The sequence below is a fragment of the Atheta coriaria genome, unplaced genomic scaffold (assembly GCF_025399875.1).
Source record: "Atheta coriaria isolate IRGN ID8LTWV9N9 unplaced genomic scaffold, Caltech_Dcor_3.1 hic_scaffold_5_pilon, whole genome shotgun sequence".
Lineage (NCBI taxonomy): Eukaryota > Metazoa > Arthropoda > Insecta > Coleoptera > Staphylinidae > Dalotia > Dalotia coriaria.
Genome location: NW_027045447.1, coordinates 5,691,580 through 5,718,024, shown reverse-complemented (window position 1 = coordinate 5,718,024; position 26,445 = coordinate 5,691,580). Strand labels below are relative to the sequence as shown.

Genomic DNA, 26,445 nt, shown 5'->3' with positions numbered 1-26,445 from the left:
TAACAGGAATATAATATATATCAATGCAAATATTTAAAAAATCAAGTATTATGGACAAATGATTCATTTATTGTAGTAATATTTCCATGAAATTATGAATACAAGCACAGAAAACGTGTTACTTTTGCCGTTCGCGTAATATTCTTGCCTCAGCAAAATGAAAAATAATTTTTCGGCGTTTTATTAAAAAAATTACAAAAAAAAAGAAGAAATATTATACAAAGAAAATGAGAAAAACATCCAAAATCCCAGCTATTAATCATAATTACACTGCGCGTACTCTCGCTACACCAATGTTGAAACAAGTTACAGTAAAATGGGAATCAGAATAAATAAAAAACAAATAGTCAATTACTACATTTATGTTTTTAGTTATGCAGAGTGATAAGATATAATATGAACGGCGATTAATGCAGTCTAACATAGTTTCGAAATAAACTAAGAAAAATAAAAACAATAAATTCGGTTCCACGCTTCCTGTTTGTCTGCAACCGTTCCACATCTCGTTCTTCGTACACATGTAAAATGAAACATGAAACAAGTAAAACGTTTCGTACAATGTTATCAATATGTTCGGGGGGGGTCGTAAGTATATTCGAGAAGTAAATTAATACAGTCGACGGGCGTTCGCAAGCGCACTACTCGCATCAAAACGTCTAACATTTTCACTAGGCATTAGTTTATATATTTTAAAATGTTTATCAACGACTCTCATTAAATTCTAATTAATAGTATAATAATAATTGATATAATACTGCATATATTTTTGTCAATAATTGCGAAGTGCGCGCGCCCAGAACGCCCGTCGGCCAGGCGAAAACAATCAAACTATAAACAATTCCGTACATAAGGGGTTAATTTAAATTACAATTACAATCACAGTAAGATGTACTTTTACAAAAAAAATAATAGATTTTTGACATTTAGAAATAAAACTTTGTTGTGTGAGCAAAAAAAATATGAAAAAAAAATTAGTTTTATGTTTGGTTTGCTTAAGTTCTGTGTACGCACGTTATTTGCTGTTTTTGCATTCACTCACGCTTAGCTTAATAGGTTTATGCTTACTGTTTACGCTTAACTTAACTAACCTGCCTTAAAATACGCAATTAATGCAGCAATCGCACAATCGTCGCTCGGACAATATTAAAAACCCCTTATCGCTTAGATTTACAAACGTCGAAACGATTGCCGCCCGACTCTGCACGCTGCAACAAACGAAATTCGCCAAAAACACACACACACACAACTTTCATGCGTTTACCAAGTGTTCGAATTAGTGCTAGGTTTATAATTTATGTATTTTATCGTTATAATCTATCAGTCCTTTTTGTTGTCAAATGTCAATTCATTTCAAATCTAGCAGTTTCGAGTCGAAAGTAATGCAACTTAACGATTAAAAATTAGTTCAAAACAAACTTTGCTTGATTTCAATGGTTGGCGCATCGCATCCCCATTCGATTTACAATTTTACAGCGTTAGCGATTGAGGATGCGACGCTTGTTCGAGATGGTGAAATATTTACTGCATGTACACATCGGAAACTACTTGCAGATAATATTTGAACCTGTGGGTTTGTCTCTTCATTTTTTTGCTTAAATCGAATCCGATTTTGAAAATGCATTTGCTTCATTTTATTTGCTTTGAAACATGATTTGCTTTGTTTTGCGTTTAATGAGGAACTTTAATTTCATCTTTCACTTCTAACTGTATATTACTTATCGTACGTTGCAATTAATCTTAACGTTTTAATTTTTAGTTCTCAAATATTATAGTATATTGTGAATAATTGTATATAGAGTGTGTAAGGTATTTCTCGCTGTCCACCAACGTAATAAATGTTCGTCTCTCCTGCCATTCGAAAACTTTTCTTCCATTCAATTAAATGCGGCCCGCGTTTCCTAACTTCAATTGCCTATATTCCTACCAACGATTTAAGTAAACCAATTTTCCTACAAAATCAAAGTCGCCCAAGATTCATGCCATTAAATTTAAATATCACACAAAATTCTTCAATTTTTAGTAGTCTCGAAATGCGAAAATCAAATCAACACGTAACCGTCAAAGATAAATTTCCATCCTAAGCTTGCTCTCCCAATGCGAAATTAGTTACTTAAAATTTCGTTTAGTTATTTGCAATTAAGTTTCAGTCTGTTTTGCTTACTTTTCCAGTCCATCAATGCGTATTTTCAATCCGTATCGAATTACAATTTAAATGCGAACATTATTTTCACGCGCCTGCCGCTCGTATTCATATTGGTATGTACAATTTCATTTATCAACATCATCTGCATTAAGTATAAAAACGTCGAGTGCAAATTTGTGCTATATCCAAACAAATGTAACTTTGTTCTAGCATCCTAACAAAATGCATGATGTAAGATTGTACGAAACATTCCAAATCTTTCATGTATGCTCTTCTGCAGTTCAAAATACAAGAAAATACATTTCCACTTCAAACCACACACGCAGAGAAAAACGCAGACCAAATGCCCAAACGTTTACAAATATTCATTACCGATTGAGAATTTGGTGGTGCCGGCGTGTGTGATTGGAAGCGTTCAAATGTGAACTTTTATAAACGTAACTATGCAGCTAATAGATACAATATGTATAAATATATTCATTCAATTTCGCTAAGAGGACTCGCCCTCGATCGTTATGCTTCGTACTTTCATCAACTAGCATCATATCAATAAATAATCGAGTCCCGTATGCATCGTACGCATAAGTAACGAAAACAATAAAAATATATGTATTTTACAAACGTGACCATAATATCAAATATATCGATCAAATACGTATACCAATTTCACATTATCGTTCAACTCCTCTCTCCTTGCCTTGTTTCTTGTTCTCGTTTTGCGTTGTTTGTAAAATATTTACAAGTGTTTTCGTGAGATTTTCCAGTTTTGTTCCTATACTTGCTTAAATATGTGTGCCAGATGAATGAACCGAACTTTCGGGCTTTAATTTTTACTCTCCTTTTTCCCATTTTCCGCATACATGCATCATATTCACACGCGCGCTACGAATGTTCACCAATTATATCAATAGTTTCAGTTAGCCTACTAGTTGTATGACATAATAGTTATCAGTAATAGTAAATAAATCTATCAAATATGTACAATAATAACTAATAATTAAAAAAAGGAACAAAAACGTTGCGCTATCGATGGGAAAATCGCGTCGGTCGCCCCGAAGATCGAACCAGCCGATTTGTGTTTTACATGCTCATCGTCGTCGGGTGTTGTGTGTGAATGAATTAGAAAAATTCTTACTTCTTACAATAATAATGATAATAATAATAAACACTTCTCATGAATAATAATAATAATAATAATATTAGAATAATACGACAACGATACTTCCACTTCTCTTTCTCATCAATATAAATATGTTTTTGGCGTTTCCAATAATTTTCTTCTAGTCTTTTATCTTTTTGTGTATTTTGCGAAGCTAATGTAAATCTAAAGAAAACGTTCATCTTTGCACATTCTATTTAGAAATTGTGTGTTACTGTGTTGATTTTGCCTAAATAGTTGAGATGTTTCGTTTGAAGATCTAATTTTACTTGCTTTAATCTTCGAAACCTTCATATATGCAAAGACGATTTCAGTGTGCTCAGAAGAAAGATTAAAAGAAACTTTCGGGTTTTTAAGTAACGTAACGTAACAAAAAGAAATAATAATAATAATTAATGTAAACAGCAAAAAGGTGCCGTCCGCATGCGATATTTGAATAGGTTGTTTTGTTTTTTACTTCCTTGCTTATCGTTTAACCTCTTGATATTTTCATCGCTATTGCTTTCGTTTGCTTGTAACGTCTCCTCAACTAGAGAAACTAATTAAAATGAAATATTGGAATTTGTCTACAATGCATCGCATAACGCAATGAACACACTATTATTTTGACGCTAACAATAAAGTTCGTATGCTTTCGAAGAGTATATGTTGATGGAGGTCCAGGTCTGATGCAAAGTAAATCTGTGTGCTTAATTATGTCGCTCGTATAAAAAAGAAGCTCCGCTCGACAATCACGAGAGCGCCAGTTGCTTGCCGACGATGACGCCGGGCCGCGACTGCTGCTGGTGTTGTATGCTTGCCGGCGTGTGATGGAACTCGACGAAGGTCTGCGGCGTTGTTTCGACTTTAACCGCCTCGCCAACCGCCCGTGTCGTAATCAACGCGAGCGGCACCTCCTGCGCTTGCGGCTCATCGCCGAACATATGATCGCCCTCCAAGTGTCGGATGGCTTCGACAATGGTCTCGAGATTCTGGCGCGATGTGTTCGAGACAAACATGCGCGTCTGACCATCGGAGTCGGTACATTCGCGGTTTGGCGATGGTAGTCGCTCAACCTCCACCTTGGGTTCGGCTTTTATCGCTGCCTCCAGCACGCTGGGCAGACGCTGCTCATCAGGTGAGGGCGGCGTCGGACTCGAACTACGAGAGTTGATCGGTGAGCAAACCACCGTTTGGGTGTGGCCAACTGGTGGCACACTCTCGGGACCGACAATCTGCAGGCTGATGTCATCCTGTTCCTCCACGTGGAAGATCTGCGTCTGGTAGAGCTGTGACTCCAGCTGGTGTTGAGCTTCTTCGGCGGCTAGCCGCAGTTGACGCTCTTGTTCGAGGGCGAGTTGAAGTTCGGCGATCTTATCAGCGCTAGTGACTGCACTACCGCTCATCTCCGGTGACATGGAGCCGAGGCCTTCATCCGAAGATTCGGATATGGCCGAGATGATAACAGCTTCGGTCTTGCGCTTCTTCGGTGGCAGTTCGCCGCCTTCATGTTGATGCACGAGTCGTTTCAGGTGGCAGTTCTGCGATAACAGCACAGTTTTCTCTTGTTCCAGGGCGTAGATATATTCAGCTGTTTGTTGAAGAATTGCAGCCTGGAAAGAAACAGAAAAGACTGCATCAGATAACAATACAAAACAAAAATCACAGGAAAATAAACTTTCAAATAGATTTTGAACAGATGCTTGAAGTGCTGTAAAGTTAGTTGCATACATTGTATGCCCGCATTGAGTTTGAAAGATCTTTTCAAAGAAAATGTCCATTCAGAGATTTATTGCGCGTTTGCAAAGTTGTCATTGTTCGATTTCTCGGACCAAGCAGCATTTCCAGGTACCAAGTTGTAGTAAAAGCTGTCATAAAGCGATAAATCAGCAAATTATACAGAACTATCAGCCAACACTTTAAACTTGTTACCGAGATAAAAATCTGCATACGAATATATAATATTTTTAATTGTTACGAATACAAATGAAAACTGAGAAGAAAGCAGAGTAAGAAGAAAGTTCTTTGTTTCCCCGACAATGCACTGCGGCGTTGCAGGAAAAGCGCGCGCGATGTAAGGAACAAACAAAGAACGCGGTTGCCGGCCGGCGCAATGAGATAATTTCGTGACGGGAGAGTTGCGCCGCGACGAAGAAGAACAAAACGAACGAGAGAAAAAAAACTGGTAAGGTGAGTCTGTTCTATAAATAGCAACATGGCGAGTGGCCGGCACGGCGGCACATCCTGTGCGGCGCGATGCAACACAATACGTGTGCACGCGAGACGCGAGCAACGAGAGGAAGCGCCGACGGCCAAGAAGCGCGCGGGGCGAAGTATGAGGAGGCAAAGGCATGCCGCGCGCGCTCGTATGCTAAGTAAGCTCTCTGTGCGCGCGGCGTTTCGAGTTACCGAACGTAAAGTTCGTTCGCCAACGGAGAAAACGCGCGGCAAAGGCTTTTATAAAATACGCCGGCCGGCCTGCCGCAGGAACCACGCTGCTGTCCTGCACGGTGGCGCCGCGCTGCCTGCTGCGATCGCGTCGGAATGCAGAACTATCAAAAGTGCGCAACGTAAGTCACACATACAACGCGAAACTAAAATATAAGCCATAAATAGTAAAAAGCGTATAATATATTAAAGTAAATAAAAATAATTTATATAACCTATTAAAAATGTAATTTATGGTGGATTAATACGAATTGAAGAAACCGCCGTGTAATTTTGCGCGCTTTTGCTGTGAAATTGATCGCAAAAACATGAATCGCAGCGAAACAGCTGACGCCTCGCAAGCCGACGACGCACAGCGTTGGCGCGCGCGCAGGAACAGCCGGTCGGAGAAGCACCGCGTGCGCGGAGGCAGGGCGGGCGGGCGTTAGCAGGCGGGCAACGCCGGCGATAGTGAGCCGTTCGCGCGCGCCGGCCGGCCCGACCAGGTGGCGCCGGCACGATGTCCAAGGTTAGCAGCAGGCTGCTGCTGCGCTGCCGAACGCATTTCGACTGCTACCCGCCACACAAAACGCTTCAATTCTCATAATAATCAATCACGAAATGTTTTACCATTGTTTTTAAACGCATCAACGTCAATAATTCTAGTACTACAACATTTACAAAATGGCGTCGGTGCAAAAATCAGCTGAGTCAAAACAACACAGCTGCTATCAATTTAATAACTTGGAAATAGTACTTTTAATTTATTTCATAATTTGTTAATTGAGTTTTAGTTGGATTGCTTTTCTCGTTGAAGAAAAATTAATAAAGCGCAGTTTCGTGAACGCAGCAGCACCGCCCTAGTACACTAGCCTGCAAGTATTGATTTTCTCGACCTCGGCTCGCGCGCACCCCCGCCCCCACCAACGCTACTACGTAGTACACTACAGCGTACCGGCGCAGAAAGGGCAGCAAAGGGATATAAGGGGCGGCCGGGGCATTGTTGCAAGAAGCGGGCCAGCGCGACGCGCGCGTACGTACAACGCCGTATGTTACGTCACGCGACGTCGACGAATCAGCTGCTGGGCGTGGCGGCGACCCCTAGTCGCACGCATCACCGCTCAGAGGGCGCTACAATTAAATCACAACTCAAGAAAGAAAAACCACACAACTTTCATTACATCAAGAGATGACAACAACGGATTAAATCAGATGGCAATTGTTTCAACATGACTCACGCGGCTGTGGCGCGTCACGCCGTATGCACATAACCTCCACACTGCACGCCGATACATTATTATTATTACATGTTTTCCAGTTCTAGCAAAGCTCGTAATGATCGTAATGAATAACGATTCTATTATTACTTGGCGCCACTCGACTGGCACAGGCGCGACCGCAAAACGGAACCGAATCGGAATCAAAGCCAACCGCGAAACGCGTGACACCCACACACACACATATGTCGAATGGCATGCACGCGATTTCGAAGAAAATGCACGTTCGACTAAATATAAATAACAAACAAACACGGCGGACGCCATTGTTTAAAATAAAACTTACTCCAAACAATTTCATTCAAACAAAGTTGGTGAGTTTATAAACGTCCGTAGCCATGTTTAGCTGAAATAATTCATTCATTTGAATTTGTGATGCGATATCAGGTTAGTTATCGCACGATTTTCGTAGAGTCACGACAAGTCGCGACCTCGCATCTCGCCGAGTGTGATAATTTGTAGTCAAGCGGTTGCGCGCGCGCGCGTACACAGTGAAATAATATATTAAGTAACTGAAAATGTCGGCGCGTTTTATTTATTCGCTGCGAGCGCGTCGCGCCGCGGAGATAAGAAAACAGCTGTTGTACTGTCCCACAAATCGGGTGTAAATTTAGTTCGGTTTAGTCACTCTGCGTGCGCTCGTTTCGAGTGGCTAATTTTAGATTAGGCTTAAAATAAACAACCTAAAAGGGGTGCGTGATGTGTTTTTTGCTTCCTTCTTAGCGCATCATCTCTTCCTGGTTGCGCTTAATTTTGTATTTTGTTTTGTTTTCGGCTCGGTTACTGTTTTGTTGCTCAATCGGTTTGCTTCCTTTGAGTTCTTTTCAAAAGAGCCTTTCATTTCCGTTTGTTTTGATCGCGTATTTTGTTTGATTTTATTTTCGACTCGAGAAAATCTGCTTTTAACCGGATAAACCGTTTCCTTCCGTTTACAGCTCAAAACACATCAACGTCAACGAGCATTCATAAAATAAAATGTTTTTGCATTTTATTTATTTAGATGTTTTTGTATTGAGAATAAATAAATAGAAATTTTTTTGAATTTAATTTTAAGTTTCGTGGCGTGCAATAGTGCAAAATGAGTATTTGTGGAATGCAGTCGGTATTATACGCAGCTAGAAAACCGGCTGGAATGCCGAAGTCGACGGGGTCGACAAGCCGTCAAGAAAAGCGGAAAAATCCGCCACATGTGCATTCCGCGCACACCTGTGAACCGGGGCCGCGTCTTAAATCAAGAATCAGCAAGAGTCGCATGTCTTTGGCACCGTTAACGCGAGGAATTTGCTGTGCTCGAGGTGTTGACGATGCAATACGCACACTTACCGCAAATCACAACAATAAAAAGATTTCTATTTATACAGCAACTATCAATTAATTAATACTTAAATAAAATTTAAAAAAAATAGCCTGTGGATCTGAATATAGTCCCCAAAAATTAATTTAAAAAACCCGTAATTTTAGGCAGAAACTAAAAAAAACAATTTTCCTTTAAATTTTAACTTGAACAATAAATAAAAAATAAATTTCGTTCACATGCTTAATTAAATAATTATGAATTCAAAACTTTACGCTCAATAAACGTATTCTTCACCTTTAAAAATATTCCAAACGCATTCCGAAAAGTCCAAATCAAGTTTTAGCCATAAAAACGTGTAAATTTCAATATGCAAATGTGCCCAAAGACCTTGTAAAGAAAAATTTACACCATACTAGGCATAACACGCGCACACACATACTACACACATCAGCAGGTACCTAGAAGGCAGTCGTCAGCAGAAATAGCAAAAGTTAACTATTTCTATTCGCGACTCCGTAGGTCAATAGCATGCCGGCGTCGAATCAAGGTCATTCGAATAAATCAAAACGTCGCAGTTTGCGTTCGCGAGTTCGCTCGCCTGCGTTACCAACGTGCGCACGCGCGCGTCAATCTAAACTTAACTAAAAGTTAAATACGAAACCTCCTACAAACACACGGCACAAACACACAGTGTGTACAATACTTCTTAAAACTCATACGTTTTCAACTAATAACGCTCGTGGAGTACGAGTAATTACGCTACGCACGCAAATTCCAAACAAACCACAACAACAACAACAAACAAAAAACTTTACAACGAAAAAAATAATCCAAATCAAAACAACCGCCGGCTTAATAAACAAATAAAAAACACATCGTTTATTAAATAAAACGGGATGAAAATGAGGTCACTTTTTTTATTTCATAGGTTGTTGTTATTGTTATTGTGATGTTTCGGAAATAATTACATGTATGTAAATCGCAACAAATTGTTATGAAAACGCAAGTTTCTGCTATGACTCGAGAAAACCACGAGAATTGCAAATATGCGCACGAATGCAACTGCAAATCTGCGAACGCAATCGCAGCGTGAGTGACGTGTGGTGCGGTGGCGCAAGTTATCTGCGCGCGACGGCTCTCAGCCATGTGCATTCATTATATAACGTACTTTACTTCACAAACTAAAACAAAGAACCTCGTCGTATCTGTATGGAGTTGTTTATTTGTATGTGCACAGCCCGCATCATGACAGTGTGTGCGAAAACTTCGGACGTGGGAACTTTAAATTTTTAAATCGTCTGCGGTGCGGTCATAAATTCCTCGCCGGCTGCATATGTGAGTACACGAGCATAAATTAAAACACGCATCGTGTGGGCTTTTGAAAGCCCACAGCTGATACAGCGCCATCTGTGCATTCAAACAAAGACAAATCAACAAAGCACTAAATTATTTCAAGTGTACTATTCTTAAAAATTGATAAAAATAATAAAATTTTATGTTTTTCAAGTAAATTTTATAAAATTTTAGTGTTGTTAAAGATTTTATAAGATTTTCCTGCAAACAGCTGGTGAAGTGGAATGTCGAGTGAGGTTGGAATGCAGCGGAATGCAGTCCAGTCAGTCGTCCAGTCCCACCGACATTCCTTCATTCTCACTCGAGAACTCAACTCGACTCGACCCAAGAAAACACACATACAAGAAACATAGAAAGTCCAACGTATGTGGACTTTGCTCTGTGCGCAGATGATGATGCCCGCTGGCGTTTTCGCGTGCTCGCGCAAAACATCAATCGAAATCGTTTCGTTCGTTCGTTCGTCTTTTCAATTCTCACATTCCACCATTCCACCAACCAACACACCATTACAACTTGTAGTACTCGTAGCTGTGGAGTAGTATATAGTACTACAACCACTAAAAGAAGCCTAAGAAGACGAAGAGGAAAAAATCGTTTTCCATTAAAAACCCGGCGACCAAACCGCTTGTAATTATCGTACAAGCGTGAACTTGAAGCAAATGAGTAGCGAAGGAGAAAAACGCGACGAAAAAAAATTCGCGCGGCAACTCTTCTTGGCGTTAAATAACCGCGCAAACTACTACGCAATTTTTCATTCATTCACACTTTTTTTAAACTTTACTCTCCACACATAATCATCATATAAACAAAAAATAAAAAAATAACTTTTTTTCAAATAAATCAGCTGTTTTCCAGACTGAGACTGATGGCGCCATAATTATTGAGTAAATCATAACAAAGCTTATCTATTGCATAAATTCAACGGAAATTATATCGTCAAAACATCAAACAGCCGACGACTGATAACGCGGTGGAAACTAATTTTAGCTTAGACAAATATTATGGATATAAATACCTCAACGAAATAAAACTTACGCGCAAATATTTAAAAGATTAAAGAGGCATGTTATATAATTGAATATAGTCACATATTACATATTATAAAAACGCGCAGCAGATGTTGCCTCTTCATACTCTCTTCATTGTCCATTTAATATTCATTCCTGCTACCTGCCGGTTTCGGCTTTTAACGGCCAAGGTCACATTCAATCCACATCCACAGCCAACCTATCTAAACCTGCTGCAGGTTGAAATAAAAAGCACGAGACACAAATGACGCAGCAGATGGTTGAAAATCCTGCTACGTAATAAAATCCAAATTATATATCTAAAGATACAACTGAAATTATTAAAGCATCTAGCATGAGTCAGTTGCTGGTTGTTGCGTAAGATAAATTCCTGCGAGTAGTAAAATGGTAACGCGCAGTTTCATGATTCGTCTCAATAAGCCAGGCTGCTGCGGGCCTAGCCTACCCCGCCTCTCAATTTGTACCGGCTGCGCAAATCCGTGAATCGCGAATACGCGAATCGACCCGCAATCACAACTGCGTAGTAGGTTGACCACCGTCGTCGCGCTGATGCTGGAAGCAATGGACGAGTGAACGTGATTTCAGCGACTTCTTGCATTGCATGCCATTCCAGACCAGTCATACACATACTGCATTCCTGCCACGAGGAGTATTTTGTGGTGTGAGTAATTTTCCCGCCGAAATAAAAATAAGTATTTTTTTAAAATTTTAATATAGATGGTTTTATTGAAACTTTTTAATTGAGAATATATTTCTGCTTTGAAGAAGGTGTCAAGCGGCTGTACTGATGCACTAATTACACTAGTGCGCAGTGCGCCACGAGAGTACTCGCAGCATCGTAATCCGAGTACGTGTATCGTGAGTATTCTACGAATATAGGCTTTACCTGCGCGCGCGCGCGCGCACGCCTACACACACCTACCTACGATACTACCATCCACTTATGTGCATATGTTATGCACAATTTGTACGATACGAGCACGTTACGTTGCAAAATATGACTGAATGCGCACGACTTACAATTTACATCTCGCGAAATATTTACACGTCTAACTAGACTTTCTCTTTATAAATAATAAATAGTTTTCCAAAAAAAAAAAAGACATTAGTTTTTTTTAATCACATACTGAATCATGTGAAAATTGAAAAAACAAAAATCCATGTATACGAAGGTCAAACCCATCGTAAAACCCCGATGAGCAATAAAAATGCTGGCGCTGGCGCGTCGCCTATTGTTTTCTTCCTTTTCAATTTTCACTCGTGCTGCTCCCGTGTACTTTTCGTATTTCAAATAGCACGCGTTCCGGACGCGTTCAAATTGTCCCATTAAAAGCGCGTCGGTTTACAATCCATCGTCATCGTTACACGCGTCGAACGCGATGTGTCGGCCAATAAAACGACATCGTAATCGTAAAAATCGTAAAACGAGCTTTCGCGCGGGAAATAACATAAAAAACCCCACCGGCAAAACGAAAAATTCACACAGAACACAACAGGCGGGATGAACAAATTTAAATTATTTTTTATTATTTCATACGTTCATGAACGCGCGAAAAAAAAAAGTTGATTATCGTTTTGGTGCGATTCGAGTGAGAATTTCAAGCGTGTGAGAGGAAAGAAAATCGTGCGCGACTTGTGAGAGAAAAGCGTTTTATCGATTTTTCGCGTGTGGGCGAACACACGAGTCGGCGCGAATATATAGCGTTTTTATTATTTCATCGCGCGCGCGTAACGTGCACGTAAACTACGCATCGGAAACCGTATTATTCAATGGCAGGCTAAACACACCAATACTCACAAAGCCAGTGGGTCGAAGAGTTAAAACAAAAAACGTGAAAATACATCGCAGGGAGAGTCGAAACACTGTGCGCGGCAGCGGCATGGAACCCACGTGGCGCCTCCACCAAATTGAATAAAAATGAAAAATTTCCCGCCAAAAAAATACAATTAACCGAGTTCAAAGCTCGTGTGTGCATTAGTGGAAATGTGGGCAATCAAGGGAATTTATACGCTTGAAAGCTGACCGAATGCACTTTGACCTTTTCCTGTCGGCGCGCCGCCTCCACAATACCCACCCACGCACACTTCCTGCCATCCTGCCGCGCAATACGCAATTGTTTCTTTCATTCCATTATTTCCATCCATCACAACATCAGCAGGAGAATATAAACATGTTTGTGTGACCTTGAAACCCTTAGCAAAGTGTGACTCCACACACAATGACACCAGATCAACGAGAGCGGAAATTTGGGGCTCCAAATTCATCCCTTTCATGATCATCCTTATTGCGGGTTCGCTGCTCGAGTTATGATAGGACCGACAACACATGCGTGGTGAAATAGTCGGAATGCCCTTGGAGTTGAAGTGGATGATGCTCCTTTTGAGCAGAAGCACATTCTAGAAGAGACACACACACACACACATCCCACCTAAGAAAACTTCTCACACCTACACACAACTCTATCGATCCTTTAGTTCTCTCCTGATGCGGGGGAGAAATGTTCCGCTGCTCAAGCTCTAGGAGAGTCTAAAACATTCCGCAGGAAGAAGAACAGACTCGCAACGATGCCAAAAGGTCACAGGTTCATGCACATCTTCACAAATAAAACGAAAGGAATAAAAACACCCTCGAAATGAAACTAAACTCAACGCAATTTCAGTTTTCAGGCGAAATTTTACTCTATGATATGAAAAAATGTTAGAAAATGTCAAAAATTAAAATGACTATTCACACACAGTTCAAAGTCCTGGCGATCCGGGTTCGTCCGGGTGTGGCTGCCCCGGAGACAGGAGACGCCCCGAAGTCTGGAGCGTTTCCCGCCATCCTGCTGGCAACTTTCGCGCCAACGCCAACCTCAACCAAACCCAACGCATCACATACACACACACACTCAGAAATTCAATGTGTATGTGTCTATCGTCATGGCAACGATGCCGACGAGCTCGTACGCACGTACGCAGCCCCGATTGCCAACAGCAGGCCAGCAGGAAAACGTGCGGCGTGCTCGCCATGCCGCGGCGCGCGGCACCGAAAAAAATAACCCACCCGAATTACACTCATAGAAGCAGCCAAATTGAGCCGTCTATTAATTTAGCGCGCGCTGAATTCTAACACAAATCAAGCTACAGCAATACAAAAAAGCAGCAGTATGTATGTACCACTAGTTGTGTCAGTTGAGTGGCCCTGAACATACAAATGAATGATGAATGAAACCACCTCGAGACGTCGCGCGACTCATCAGAGAGTACAACAGCACTACAAACACATCAACCTTGGCAACTATGTGCTTGTAAACTCCAAGCAAAAATTAATTACACCGAAATACAATCTTGTTGAAATCTACTATGAAGAGTGCAATGCAGTTCGTTCTCCTCGCGAGTGCCTCTCCCGGCGGCTGCGGGGTAAAGCAGGAGGGGTGTGGGGGCAACCCCCGAAAAATCGATTTCTCGTCTCCGTTCACTCGCGGGCGCGCGCGGATGACGTCATTCGGCCGTCGGTCGCCCGGGCAACCGACGAGAATTAGCAACACACACCCTTACCCCCACAAATCATCCCATTATTATATTTGTGTATTATTCGTAATAGTAATTATTTTATATAAAATATAAACTTAATATGAGATTAATATTTGATGTAATTGTAAATATGGGGTAATGTTAATATTACCACACCCTAAATCCTAAATAATGACTGGGTACAATAGCCCGGCACCAGCTGATGCGCACGGCGCGCGCACAAAATGTGCAAGATGCGCAGGGAACGCCTGCATCCTAGTCGATAAATTCACCACCACGGCGTACAGGAAGAGAGTCGTCCGTAGCCACGGGCACCTACTAAAGATTCACAACGGGAAAAGGTGAGAGATGCAAGTGCGCAAAGAGCACCGCGCAGATGACCTCCCAACATGAATACAAAACTTACGAAATACTATCACCTCTCTGCTTGGAGAAATAATGATACACTGTGTTTCTGAGTCAAATACTTGCGCGTGTTTTTTTTTTTGTTGCTTCGGCCTCAGCTGACTGAGTAGTATGAGTACGAGTAAATTCCTTCGATGAGTAGCGCTTGTAGTAAGCGCGGTAAGTCATAGCGCGCGCGAGCCACCAAAGCGCCAATTAGTTCTACGTCAACTAGCCGAGACCTTCACGGCGCGCCGCGCGCAGACGACGAGGCCCCCGAAGGCGAGGCGGCCGCGGCAGCGCGCAAAAGAGACAAGACGGAAACGCGACCGGAGTTCATCAGCCTTTCCGACAACGCGGACAAGACACAATGCATACGTAACGAAGCGAGCCTATTGTTTTAAATTAACTTTTTGCCAGCCAGGCGGCGCTTTTTTTAACATTCTACAAAGCGTACAGGTCAGGCGAAACAAGCGAATAATAATAATGTCAAAATATTGCATGTATTACTTAATCAGAATGAACAAAAATTCATTTTTAGGAGAAAATTAATAATATTTATCATTAAAAATAAAGTTTGGTAAAAGATCGCCATTTTGTATGTCAGCTGGAAAGTTGACGCTGCGACTACAGCGCCCTCATTCGCAGCTATCCACCAAAAACACATGTTTTTCATTAATAATCAATTGAAATAAACAAATTTTAAACTAAAAACAACAATTTTTTTGTATTTAAAAAAAAATCATTTTTTCTAATCAAATTACCAATAAAAACACGCAATTTTTAATTACTTTTATAATTCCCCTAAATTACAACACTTAAATGAATCTAATTCATGTCCGGACGATTTAAATTCAAATCCAAAACGCAATTCAGCTATAATTTAAAAATTAAAAGCCCGCCGAGTATCTATCCTCGAGAAACTCTTGCGAGAATACTTCTAGGCGCGAACGAAGGGAACGCCGCGACGCGCCGGTTCACACAGTACTTGCAACTTCATTATTGCCACACATTACCGCATTACCATCTCATCGCGCGGCGCTCGCGTTTTAAGCAGATTCATAAAACGCTCGTGCTCACACACATTGCCACCGCGCGCGCAGCAGACAGACCAAAACGTCTGCGCGTCTACTACTGAGAAACCACCAGAATCACACGGTGTGAAACTAAGAGACACATACATGCGCACAGCACACAAAACAATACAAAGCCCACTTTGTGACTTGACTCGATTAACATTAATGAAATAACTATAATACCTACATATGATGGAAACGTACAGCTAATTAGAAAATTTCCCAGAAATCCACTTGGTGAATAATTAAAGTCGAAAATAAATATTACATGCACATGAACCGGTTAAAAACACAATTGGGCGGGTGGATAACAGCCGGTTTCGTTTTGTTTCGTTACGGTTTCTTACGCAAGTCGAAAATTGTAGGGTGCGATTGATAAATTACAGCGCCGAGCGGTAATTTTCTCCGCCCAGCGCGGTAAATTTCCACAATTTTCCTACATCCCAATTTCCCATTTACCGAAATACTGCTCTCAATGTCGAGTCGAGTGAAAGTATCCTCAAAGTAGGATGATAATAAAATATTCAACGCGTATTTGCTGTCATCGACCTCCACGCAATCAATAGGAATTACAGGTTGCACGCACGAAATTAAATAATTGTGCGTGTAGGAAGTAGGCGCCTTCACCAACAATAAAAACTAAATAAAACACACAAATATTATAGAATGAACCGGAACTATGACCAAAAATGGACCGGCGGAGATTATTATACGCTTAGTGTGGAGCGTAGGTCGGGAGACTCACGATCTTTCTTCGAGAGCGCCAAAGAAACGCCGGCGACGGACCAAAACGAGAGGTTTACATCGTCTGGAAGGTACTATTCATTCATCGGCTGCATGAATGATTCATACCAGATCCATCCCACAAGGTGCAAAAATATTGGAGATTGCACGTGGGTTGTAAATATAGAGGATTAAGTGGGTGGTAATAAATAATTAGCTTAAACATACAGTGGCCTCGATCTAATGACACACCCCGTAAAATTGCAAGATTTGTACTTTTTGATTGGTTTGTCTTTAAAGCAATACATTAATTAACAGCTCCTCTGTGTTATGATAAAAAATATGAAATTATGACCTTCAATATCTTTTTTAGCAGCATGACATTGATGGTAACACTTGAAATATTGTTGGAATTATGATCCCAACATTCCTGCAAATTTATTTAACTTAAGTAGACTTTAGGAAATATTTACTGCCATTTTTTCAGAAAGAATTGAGTTTATAACCATTATACAGATGCTAATCGACGTAAAATCCTCGTGTTTGCTTATTTTTTGTGTATCAAAGTCTAGAATAGTAAATTTTCTGCTTTTGAAAAAAAAAAGTGTAGGAATATTGTGTGCATGATGCGCTCCACACTGCAGCAACATAAAAACATTTCGTGCATTCCGTTCGTTCACTCGCCGACCGAGTGTGCTGCTGGCTGGTGTTGTCGGTCGGCGGTTTGCGCGGATAGTTTCAGCGGTTGCTCGCTTTGCGCGAGACTTCGATCATCCGCCGATGCGACCGTGACCTGCCTCATTATAACACAATGTCTACACAACCGACTCGAGAGGCTCTCCGGCGAGCGACGAGGCGTCTAGACTTTGGACTTTCAAGCGTGCAACCGACACGGAATGAAAATTGAAATGCATGCAACCAACATGCATGGCACAATGCGCACGTCGAAATCAGCACAAAACTCACAACACCTCGAAAGACAATCGAAGTATAATCATCCTCCTTATTTCTTTTCATGTTCTCTGTATGTATATTAGTGTGTGGTGGCCGGAATATTAATTTTAGTGGTGTGTACTTTTATGAATGAAACATTTTTGCACGTAGCGAAAACGTAATGATTTACCGCGAGCCGCGTGTAGTGATGGGCGACTCGTATGAATGAATATGGCGCGGTGTGAAATTAGAACGGATGTGAACAGTCTAGCCGCGCGCGCGCTCGCCGGCCAACTCTATCCATGTCGAGCCATATAAGCGCATAGACGATAATTACTTATCTCTAGTGACATGTATACACCAACAACCGATATGCAATCCGTTTAATTCATAATTTCTCCATAAAAATAATCATTTCTCTATCGTGCATTACATCAGATGATTATTCTGGCTCTAAATCTATTTGAAAAGCGTTGAAATAAATACATCTTTGTTTGGACGTCATCAGACAGGAATGTAAGCCGAAAAAAAAAAGCGATGAATTTAAAAAAGTGATACTTGACGCAAGTGAAACGCGAGAAATGGCTCGCCGGCCGGCATCGGCGTGCGACGAGAAGGAGAAATCGAATGTGGGTCAGGGTAAAGCACGCACGCACGCACGCACGACCGACGAGAGCATTCCATCGTTCGAAAACGATGCGAAACGCAATTCAAAATTCAGCCTCGCGCATAGAAAACGCGCGGCGCGTCGGTCAGTAGTTGTAAAAATTTCACGCCGATGCGCTGAAAAGTGGCCGAGAAAATAAAAGGGTCAAACGGCGCGCGCAAATCACAAATCGCGCACTAAAAATATTTCTAAAGTTTATTTTTCACCACACACAAAAATGGTGCTTAAACAAACAGCAACCGCAAAAACGCAAACAAATTGCACAATAATCGTGCATTTTCCACTCGCTTCGTGTACCAACCAACACAACCGCGTTCAATTTCTCTCGATATCTTTTTATTCTGTACATTTTGCAAGCGCGCCGAAGCATTTTGCTAGCAAATATTTAACGGTGGCAGGCGAGCATCGCATGTTCTGTGTCTAGACTTGCCACGTGACCCCGAAATGTCTATATTTACACATTGCCCGAAGCGCCGAACCAGAATAACCAGAATACGAATTTAAATTCGCTAGGAAGACGAGCGGCCCAAGTCTCGAGAGTTAAGAAAAGCGTGGACAGACACGGACATCAGCTGACTTTTCGACGCCGGCGTCGCAGTTATTTATAAACCATCCAGACGTTTAATTTCACAACTTTTTTTTTCTTTAAATAACAGACACGCCTTTGCCTTTGCAAGAAATACGAAAGAAACAGAGTTAATTAATTAATCATCTAGTAAACTTTGACATGAGGCCCCAGACGCGCGACGACCAATTAAAAGCGTTTAATTGTTAATTATGACGCATATTTTTAACTCCACGAGCAGATACTGCAATGACTGTCAATTTAATTTATGTGACTCGTAATTAATTAAATAAATGATGTAAAAATACTCACTTTGCTGAGTTTTTCTCCCTCGTGATGGGGCAGCAGTAGTCGTAGACTCTTGAAGCCGTTGTTGATGCTCTGCATTCGCCGTCGCTCATTGCTGTTGGCAATCTCGCGCCGAATGCGCTTCTCCTGCTCCATCGTCGGTGGTTCTCCTTCAGTTGTTATTAGTTCACTGAAAAACACACACAAACAAAAGATAAGGTAAAGTAAAGTAAGTTAGGTGAGTAAAGAGCATTGAGTAATGTTTTCCAGCGTGATAGCGATTCGTTCCGCGGAGAGACATTCGACTCTCGCCATTCGCGACACTAGAAAAGTACGCGCGTAGTGAAATCCCACGATAGAAAACGTAATAGTGCGAATCGTAGTAATAGTATAGTGCGCGCCTGCGGCGGCAGCAACAACGTATGCATGTAATGCTGTGTATGAATGAAACATGTGATTATCACGATTACTCAAGCCGACCGAGTAGTCGACGAGCCGACGTGCCATCAGCTGATCGGGCACGGCCCGCGCGAAACGCACACGACAAGCGACACCGACGACCTCGATTACCAATCAACCAATAATAAAAATAACTGGAATAGTAGTAGGTAGATTACATGCCTAGGGTGGAAAACAGTGCATTACAATGTGTACAACTTGCCTATAAAGCTGTATATTAAATTTCCTCGTTGTAGCTTTACGGCTTTTCTGTGTAACAACTAAAATATTTTTATTTCTAACAATTATGACCCAGAATGCTTTTTCAAAGACATGACATAGATGTGTCTACAAATTGCAATGCAAATTTCTATAACTTAAGCATGATTTTTCAGCTTTCATGACTTAAATTCATGTTTAGACTTCATGAAATATTTCCCGGCTTTTTTACTAGAGTAATTGAGTTTATAACCAACCTATAAAAGATCAAAAATACGACGAACCGCGAAAAATCCCAATATTTTGTTTTTCTTGAAGAGTATTACATGCCAAAAGTGGAAAACAAAGCATTTCATACAATTTTCCACTTTTACAACATAATGCTAAGCTTTTTTTTGCCTTTGCTTTAATTAAAACCGGCGACACCAAACAGGCGTGGTTCTTGACGGGGCGAGAAGATTGCGATTGTGTCGAGCGCGTGCATAATTCATTTGTTTCCGCTTTGACACACGATCGACACAACAATCAAACGCCCTAGAGTGCTAGCGCTAAGCGTGCATATACGGCCCGAACAAAGTGCAAATGTTTACTCAAGCTTTGCGCCGATTTGCGCTCGCGCACGCCAGTCAATGAACGCTGCCCTCATCAATCACAATGCGCAGATTACCCGAGAGATGAAAAGCAGTTCTCTCTGCCGCCGCCGACGCCTTCACACTCACAACCCGCACTGAAACGTGTCAATGTCATCGAATAATCTAAATACCAATTACACAGCGCGAAAACTTCACACCATGTTTAATTGCCAAGATAAATATTGACCAATTAAAACGATCGACATTCAAACTTTGTATTTATATTTTATTTTATAGAAGATGTCTTAAAGTAAACCACAAAGACGAAGAAAAGAAAAAAAAAGGTAATAAATCTTGGAAATTGTTTAACTTGTTTGCCCGTCTTGCTTCTGCTTGGTTTGTTTGATCTGCATTAGGCGGAGCGGTGTCGGGCGTCATGACCCGATTACGCCGCCGCCTACGCCGCCCCACAGCTCACGCCACCCTCATCAGCAACGCCCACGAGCAATAAAAACTCATCTTCGCCACATACAAACATACACGCTATTCAAACAATACAAAAAAAAAATAAAGAAACTCCATGTGTATTTTGTTTACAAACAATCGGATAAATTTAGATCGCAATTTACGCGTGACGTTCATCAACTCACATAAGTATAGTTATTAATCGAGCGCCGACAAGCGCGAGCGAGTTATAAGTGTAGCGAATAAATAATGCAAGCGGCAAACATGTCGAATTCCATCAAAGGTCATTACAAATAATTATCGCACGGTAATTATATTATACATGCGCATTACACAACACACACCCGCCAACAATGAGTCACAATGCTGCACTGTCCGCAATAATAAACACATTCAATGTAATATTATAAAATGAGAATTTGTGTTGATTTGTTTGTTTGTGGCGCGTTTACGTAAAAACCAGTGAAGTAATTTTGATAAATTTTTGTATAGAAATAGTTTTGACCCAAGAAAAGAAAATAAAATTGTTTTAATCGCAAAATATTATTAAAAGGTGTTAAATTAAGGATTAAAGTTGATATGGACATTCAATCATAGTTATAGTTATAGAATTCGACTCTAGTTGGCGCAAAAGTTCATGATTAGCATTTCTCCTTTCTTTAAAATAAAATTGTGGATTTTATTGGTTAATTTGACAAATAATAAATCCAAGCAACAAAAAAGTAGTTAGTCAGACAACTTCACTAAAATTACATATAATACAACAAGTTTTTACTCAACGCCATCTCCGGATGAATAGCTTTCGAAAATTACACCACTTCTTCACCTTTATACATCTACATGTATAATTCCTGTCATGTTTATTTATTCGCTGCCAGCGAATGACAATCAATGTGCGCACCGCGTCGCCGATAACGTTTTTATTGTCGCGTTATCAGTCGCGATGGCGCTTGCATAATCGTTGTCGCAACCATTGCATTAGTTTTTTTTTTTCAACTACGAACATACTTTCCACACGGCAATATCCATCATACCGCGCGAGTTTAACAGTACTATCAAACCGACAAGTGATAAGACATGCATGTTTCCTGTACATTTCCATAAATACGCCACCATTTCCACAAATGAGTGGTGTTAGCCATGTTATCAGGCGCGATTGTTTCACGCGATCACAATCGAAACAAGCGCTAAAAACTCAAAACTTTCAACTCTTTCATATATTGTGTTTTCGTGTTTGGTCTAATGCTACTATTTATGATGTGTATGTGGGAGGTTTTTGTTAGTTTTATGCGATGTGCGCTCACAAACAGGTGTCTATGCGCACCGATAACAGCATTCCAGCGCGACGCCAGGTGCTTATCGCACACTACGCACTAATGACGCGAAAAAGCGGGCGGCTAATCAATGTGGGACGCATTTTATCGACCGGCAGTCAATGCACTCGCATTAAAAATAATGTTACCTATGTTACCTAACATTCTAGAGTACCGTAATAATTTTTTAACTACAAATTTTAACGTGACATTAAAAATATAATAATTTATAACCAGTAACGCAACGCAATGCGTTACATCTTGGCACACGTGAAATAACATTGAGTAAGGTCAGTTTCCTAAATAAACGACAAGATTTCTCTTTCCATCTCTGTTTGTATTGAAAAGCCTGCAAAGCCCTTTTACTTGCGATGCGATCGACATCGCTATAGTGCTGCGTGAATTCTTTTGAATATTGTCCCTCGCCCGAGGGCTGCGTGCGAACATGTGTCGCGTTCGCATTCATTCAATAGAGCAAATGAAGCAATAAGGAAGAGATCACAGAAGAACCTTGAAAAAACCTACACTACCACAATAAATACCTTTATATAAAGAAGAAGAAAAAAAAAAGAGAGTAGTTTCGAACCTTCCACGAAAACACCACGAATTTACATTTCTACCTGCGGCCAGGTAAAAATTTACCTACTTATATTACAGATGTGATGCGATGTGATGCAAAACTTCGGAGCTAATTTCTCACGATGGCAAAAATTTTCTCTACCTGACATTGAATATAGATAAATAACTGAAGCGAAAATTGAATAACAAGTTATAAAAATTGATGCAACATCTGCACAACTACTACTACAAAATAAATTCTTATAATTGTTTACTTATATGTTGTATAAATTATATAAAAAAAAAGAAGCAAGTTTCATGAATGAATCAGAAAAAACAACAACGCGTATGGTTGATTGTCGCAATTACGTTCCGTATTAAACAACACAGCAACGATTGTGTAAATTGTGTTCGTCCGTTCTGTCAGTCAGTGGATCGCGCGGCGCGCTGTGTGCGCGTGGCGCGCAACAAATAAGTAAATAAAAGCCGGTATCTGTGTCGAGTCGAGCGCGCGGCGTGTTACCTTCGGTTTGTTTCATTCATAAATAAATACAGAGACACCCAGCGAGATCTCCACAGCATACACACACAGAGAGGAGGAGGCTGACATTCGCGCAGAAATGCAAAATATGCAGGCGCAAACAATATGCTAAACAGTTAATGCACGCAAAAACAATGTGCAGCGTGTTTTTTAATCTTCATTCATGTAAATATATAAATGCAGTGAAAATCAATGAATAAAAAGAAAATTTAACCAAATTTTGAGTTTTTGCGTGTAAGGAAATATGTTTATTCGTTTGTAAGTTGGTTATAAACTCAATTACTCTAGAAAAAGTGGCGGTAAAAATTTCCTGAAGTCGAAATATGAATTCCGCGTCGAGATGTTGTTGAATAATTTTATTGTAACAACAAATTAGCTAAAAAATCGTGCTTAAGTTGCATTGCAAATTTGTAGAGATGTTGGGATCATAATTACATCAATATTTCAAATGTTATCATCAATGTCATATCAGCAAAAAAGATATTGAAGGTCAATTTCAAAAAATAAAAATATTTTTTGTCGTTATACAGAAGAGATGCAACGCTATAACAAGAAAATTAATAATATATAGCTTTATAAACAATTTTATTTTTATTTTATTTATGTTTTGCGATGTGATTGTGTCCTAGGTATGAATTTCATGTTGTTGTTTTTCAAATACCACCTGCCCTTCGGAGGACACTGCGAAAACAATGCGCACGCAGTGAAACAGCTGCTCGTGATGTTATACTCCACTTTTGCCTCTACACCTATACACACGGAGCGTCATGTTTTTGCCGAACCCCTCGTAACTCACAATCCCTCTTTGGGCTTCATGTGTTTATCGCGTTTTTATGTCAGTGCGGAGTACCCTAGTCAACCCATATGTCATAATCCGCACGATACAATATATCAAAATAAAAATTAAAAAAAATAAACCAAATTAAACCCGAAAAAAAGTATTCAATAACTTTTTTTCTTTTTAAACATTATCAATCTTTACTCATCGATCGACTTAAAACCTCCTTGCATGTAACTGCTGATCCAAATCTAGATCCTCTCTCTTGGCAGCCAGTTGTCTATTGAATTCCCAGCCTGCCAGCCTGCATCAATCTATGAATAGGCCAACAAACTCGCTCGATTGCTCGCGCATCATCTGATCCATCAGCTGTTCGCAACCGCAGCACACAACGAGGAGAGCTCACGGTAAATATCTCGCATTCCTCGCTGCATTCATTCTGTTTACACGCAGGCAGCAGCAGGAGGAGAGCAGCAGCAACATTGTTGCAATCGACTCATTGCGCTGTTGCTGCTGCTGCGTACTGCGGTTATTTACAATCGTGGCATTCGCCGCGCTAAAATACTAAACGCACGATAAACACTGCGATGAGTTGTGGTGTAAATATTTGTTCAAACAAACGCGGCGCACGGTGCGAAAATCTAGCGTGTAGAAACATGTTACAATGTTGCAAAGCATACAAAATTTTAGAAATTTTGAAGTTTAAAACATGATTCATGTTAAAACAGCAAATATCGTAACAAATCATCAATAAATGTTAACATATTTTAATTTTAAATTGAATTTAAATCAATTTTGTTATTAAAATTTAATATTGTCAATTGCAGCAATAAAAGTGAATCAAACTTTGGTTAGTCAACTGTCAACGATAAAATACACAATATTGTCAACTATTCCATGAATTATCGACAATTCATTACATATTAAGAGTGGAAACAATGAATTACATACCTATATGAATGAAATAAATCGGTTTTCGACGCTTTTCTTTAAATACTCCGAATTTTTCAATTTTTCTTGTATTAAAATAAAATAAAATGCAAAATAATAAAAAACTAACCTAGAACTTCAACCTAACCTAATTTATGATTAATTTTAATCCTAATTTGTTTATATACAACTAAAATTATGTAAATTCAATTTAATTTAAATTTAGCGGTTAAAATACCACCACAAATTATCAATTATCACCCGAAATGATATAATCTGTTTACTAGTTACGGTTTTCCCAACATGCACTTGCGCAAATATATAACAATTCCGCGAACTCAATCGTAAAACAGCGGCAAATGTATATTAACATGTGCGCCAGCACTCGATTCAATTAAGCCGAATCTGCAATGCGCGCAACACGCACGATGCTGCGCGAATATTAAGTGCACTACGCGCCGCCATTTTAATGACTCACGCGAATTATATTTAGCGACTTTTAAATCGAACGCGTCACCGCGCTCGCGCCATCCGCATGTGATGATGTGGGTGTTGTCGCTTAACTTGTTCCAGTTCTCGTTATAAAACAGCGATGTAACCAAACAAGAGACATACACACACACGAAAAAAGCAGCACGAATCTATTTTTATAGCAATAATAAAATGTTTGCGTTATTTTGGCATTGAATTTCTACAACGCAAGCGGTGTAATCGTTTCGCGATAACAAATGCCAACGGATGTATTTTATATTTAATATTTATAGGAAGTGTAAGTAAAAGTCAAACACGTGTTTTGGAATGACGTGAAAGTTCAAATAATTGACACCTGATTCCATAAAATAATCGATTGACAAAGTTTCGCAACGCGTGAGAGAAGAAAACGTGTTCCACCGGCGTGGACAGCGGACGGCATGGCAGTCATGTGTTCCAACAACATGGCCGCCATGTGGAATAATCCAGAACAAAAAATAAAATATTGTGCGAATATAAATCCAAAGCAATGCATGAAATTGAATTAAATAAATATTTGTTTAATTTAATGTGTATGATTTGGTTGACGATGTCAACTGTCAGCGTTGAGTGAAAATTTGAACTGAAAACCGGCTGTTTCAGTTGTGTTGTGAGAAAACGTCGGATGCATCCGGCAGGCGCGGGAGAATAGCGCCGGGCGACGCGCAGTACCGGCGGTGTGCGCGCGCTCGACTCAAGTAAGAAATATGCATGCGTTGTGTTACCTCGTTTCCACCAGTTCCACGCGGTCCTCGAAAACCTCCTCGTAGATGAGCTTCTTATCAGCATACGCGGACATAATCTCCGCGCGGGAACGATGGCCGCCTCCAACACGCCAGTCCTCGTGCGTTCGCCGCACTCACGTAGTACAACTATCGATCTCGCGCGCGCACGCCGCGAATCGATATATTTGTAAACACACGGCGAGCGCACCGCAAATTGCGCGTTTGCAGGCTGCAGCAGGCAGGCAGGCACTCACGATGTTGCGAATGATGATGATGTTGGTTGATGGTTGTTGGAAAAGCGCGCGCGTTTTTCTCGTCCGATATCGGCTGATGGCGGTTTTCGCGCCTTACGCACACACACTTGGGCCGCGCTGCGGTAGATCCTCGCGTAGTACACACCGTCTCGTAGGAAGCGAGCGCGCGCGCGACGAACATACGCTACGTACGCCTCACAGCGGTTCTCTGATGACGCCGTTTGGCGGGAAACAGCTGAGGGGTCCCCCGGTCGAGCGGGCGCTGGTGCGGTGCCAGCCGGACGCACGCCGTTCCTACGCCGGGCGGCGCGCGCGCGCACACACACA

General features: G+C 40.7%; 1 protein-coding gene and 1 long non-coding RNA gene across 2 annotated transcripts; one reads left to right on the top strand and one right to left on the bottom strand.

Annotated features, from left to right (window-relative positions):
• Positions 1–48: 48 nt before the first annotated feature.
• On the bottom strand, positions 49–26,445 carry crp (transcription factor cropped). Its single transcript, XM_065303773.1, has 3 exons — positions 25,865–26,445; positions 18,840–19,005; positions 49–4,894 (listed from the first exon to the last, which is right to left on the bottom strand). The coding sequence occupies exons 1-3, from the start codon at positions 25,936–25,938 to the stop codon at positions 4,034–4,036; spliced, it is 1,101 nt and encodes a 366-aa protein (XP_065159845.1). The 5' UTR covers positions 25,939–26,445; the 3' UTR covers positions 49–4,033.
• LOC135792952 (uncharacterized) lies at positions 6,202–8,390 on the top strand. Its single transcript, XR_010548497.1, has 2 exons — positions 6,202–7,299; positions 8,040–8,390. It is a non-coding gene; the product is annotated as an uncharacterized lncRNA (long non-coding RNA).

What these genes read in the sequence shown, in the direction of transcription:
- crp (XM_065303773.1), bottom strand. Translation starts at nt 25,938, where the DNA reads ATGTCCGCGTATGCTGATAAGAAGCTCATCTACGAGGAGGTTTTCGAG. An exon ending in GTGGAACTGGTGGAAACGAG is followed by an intron (nt 19,006 to 25,864) that starts GTAACACAACGC and finishes TGTGTTTTTCAG; the next exon opens with TGAACTAATAACAACTGAAG. An exon ending in AGGGAGAAAAACTCAGCAAA is followed by an intron (nt 4,895 to 18,839) that starts GTGAGTATTTTT and finishes GTTTCTTTCCAG; the next exon opens with GCTGCAATTCTTCAACAAAC.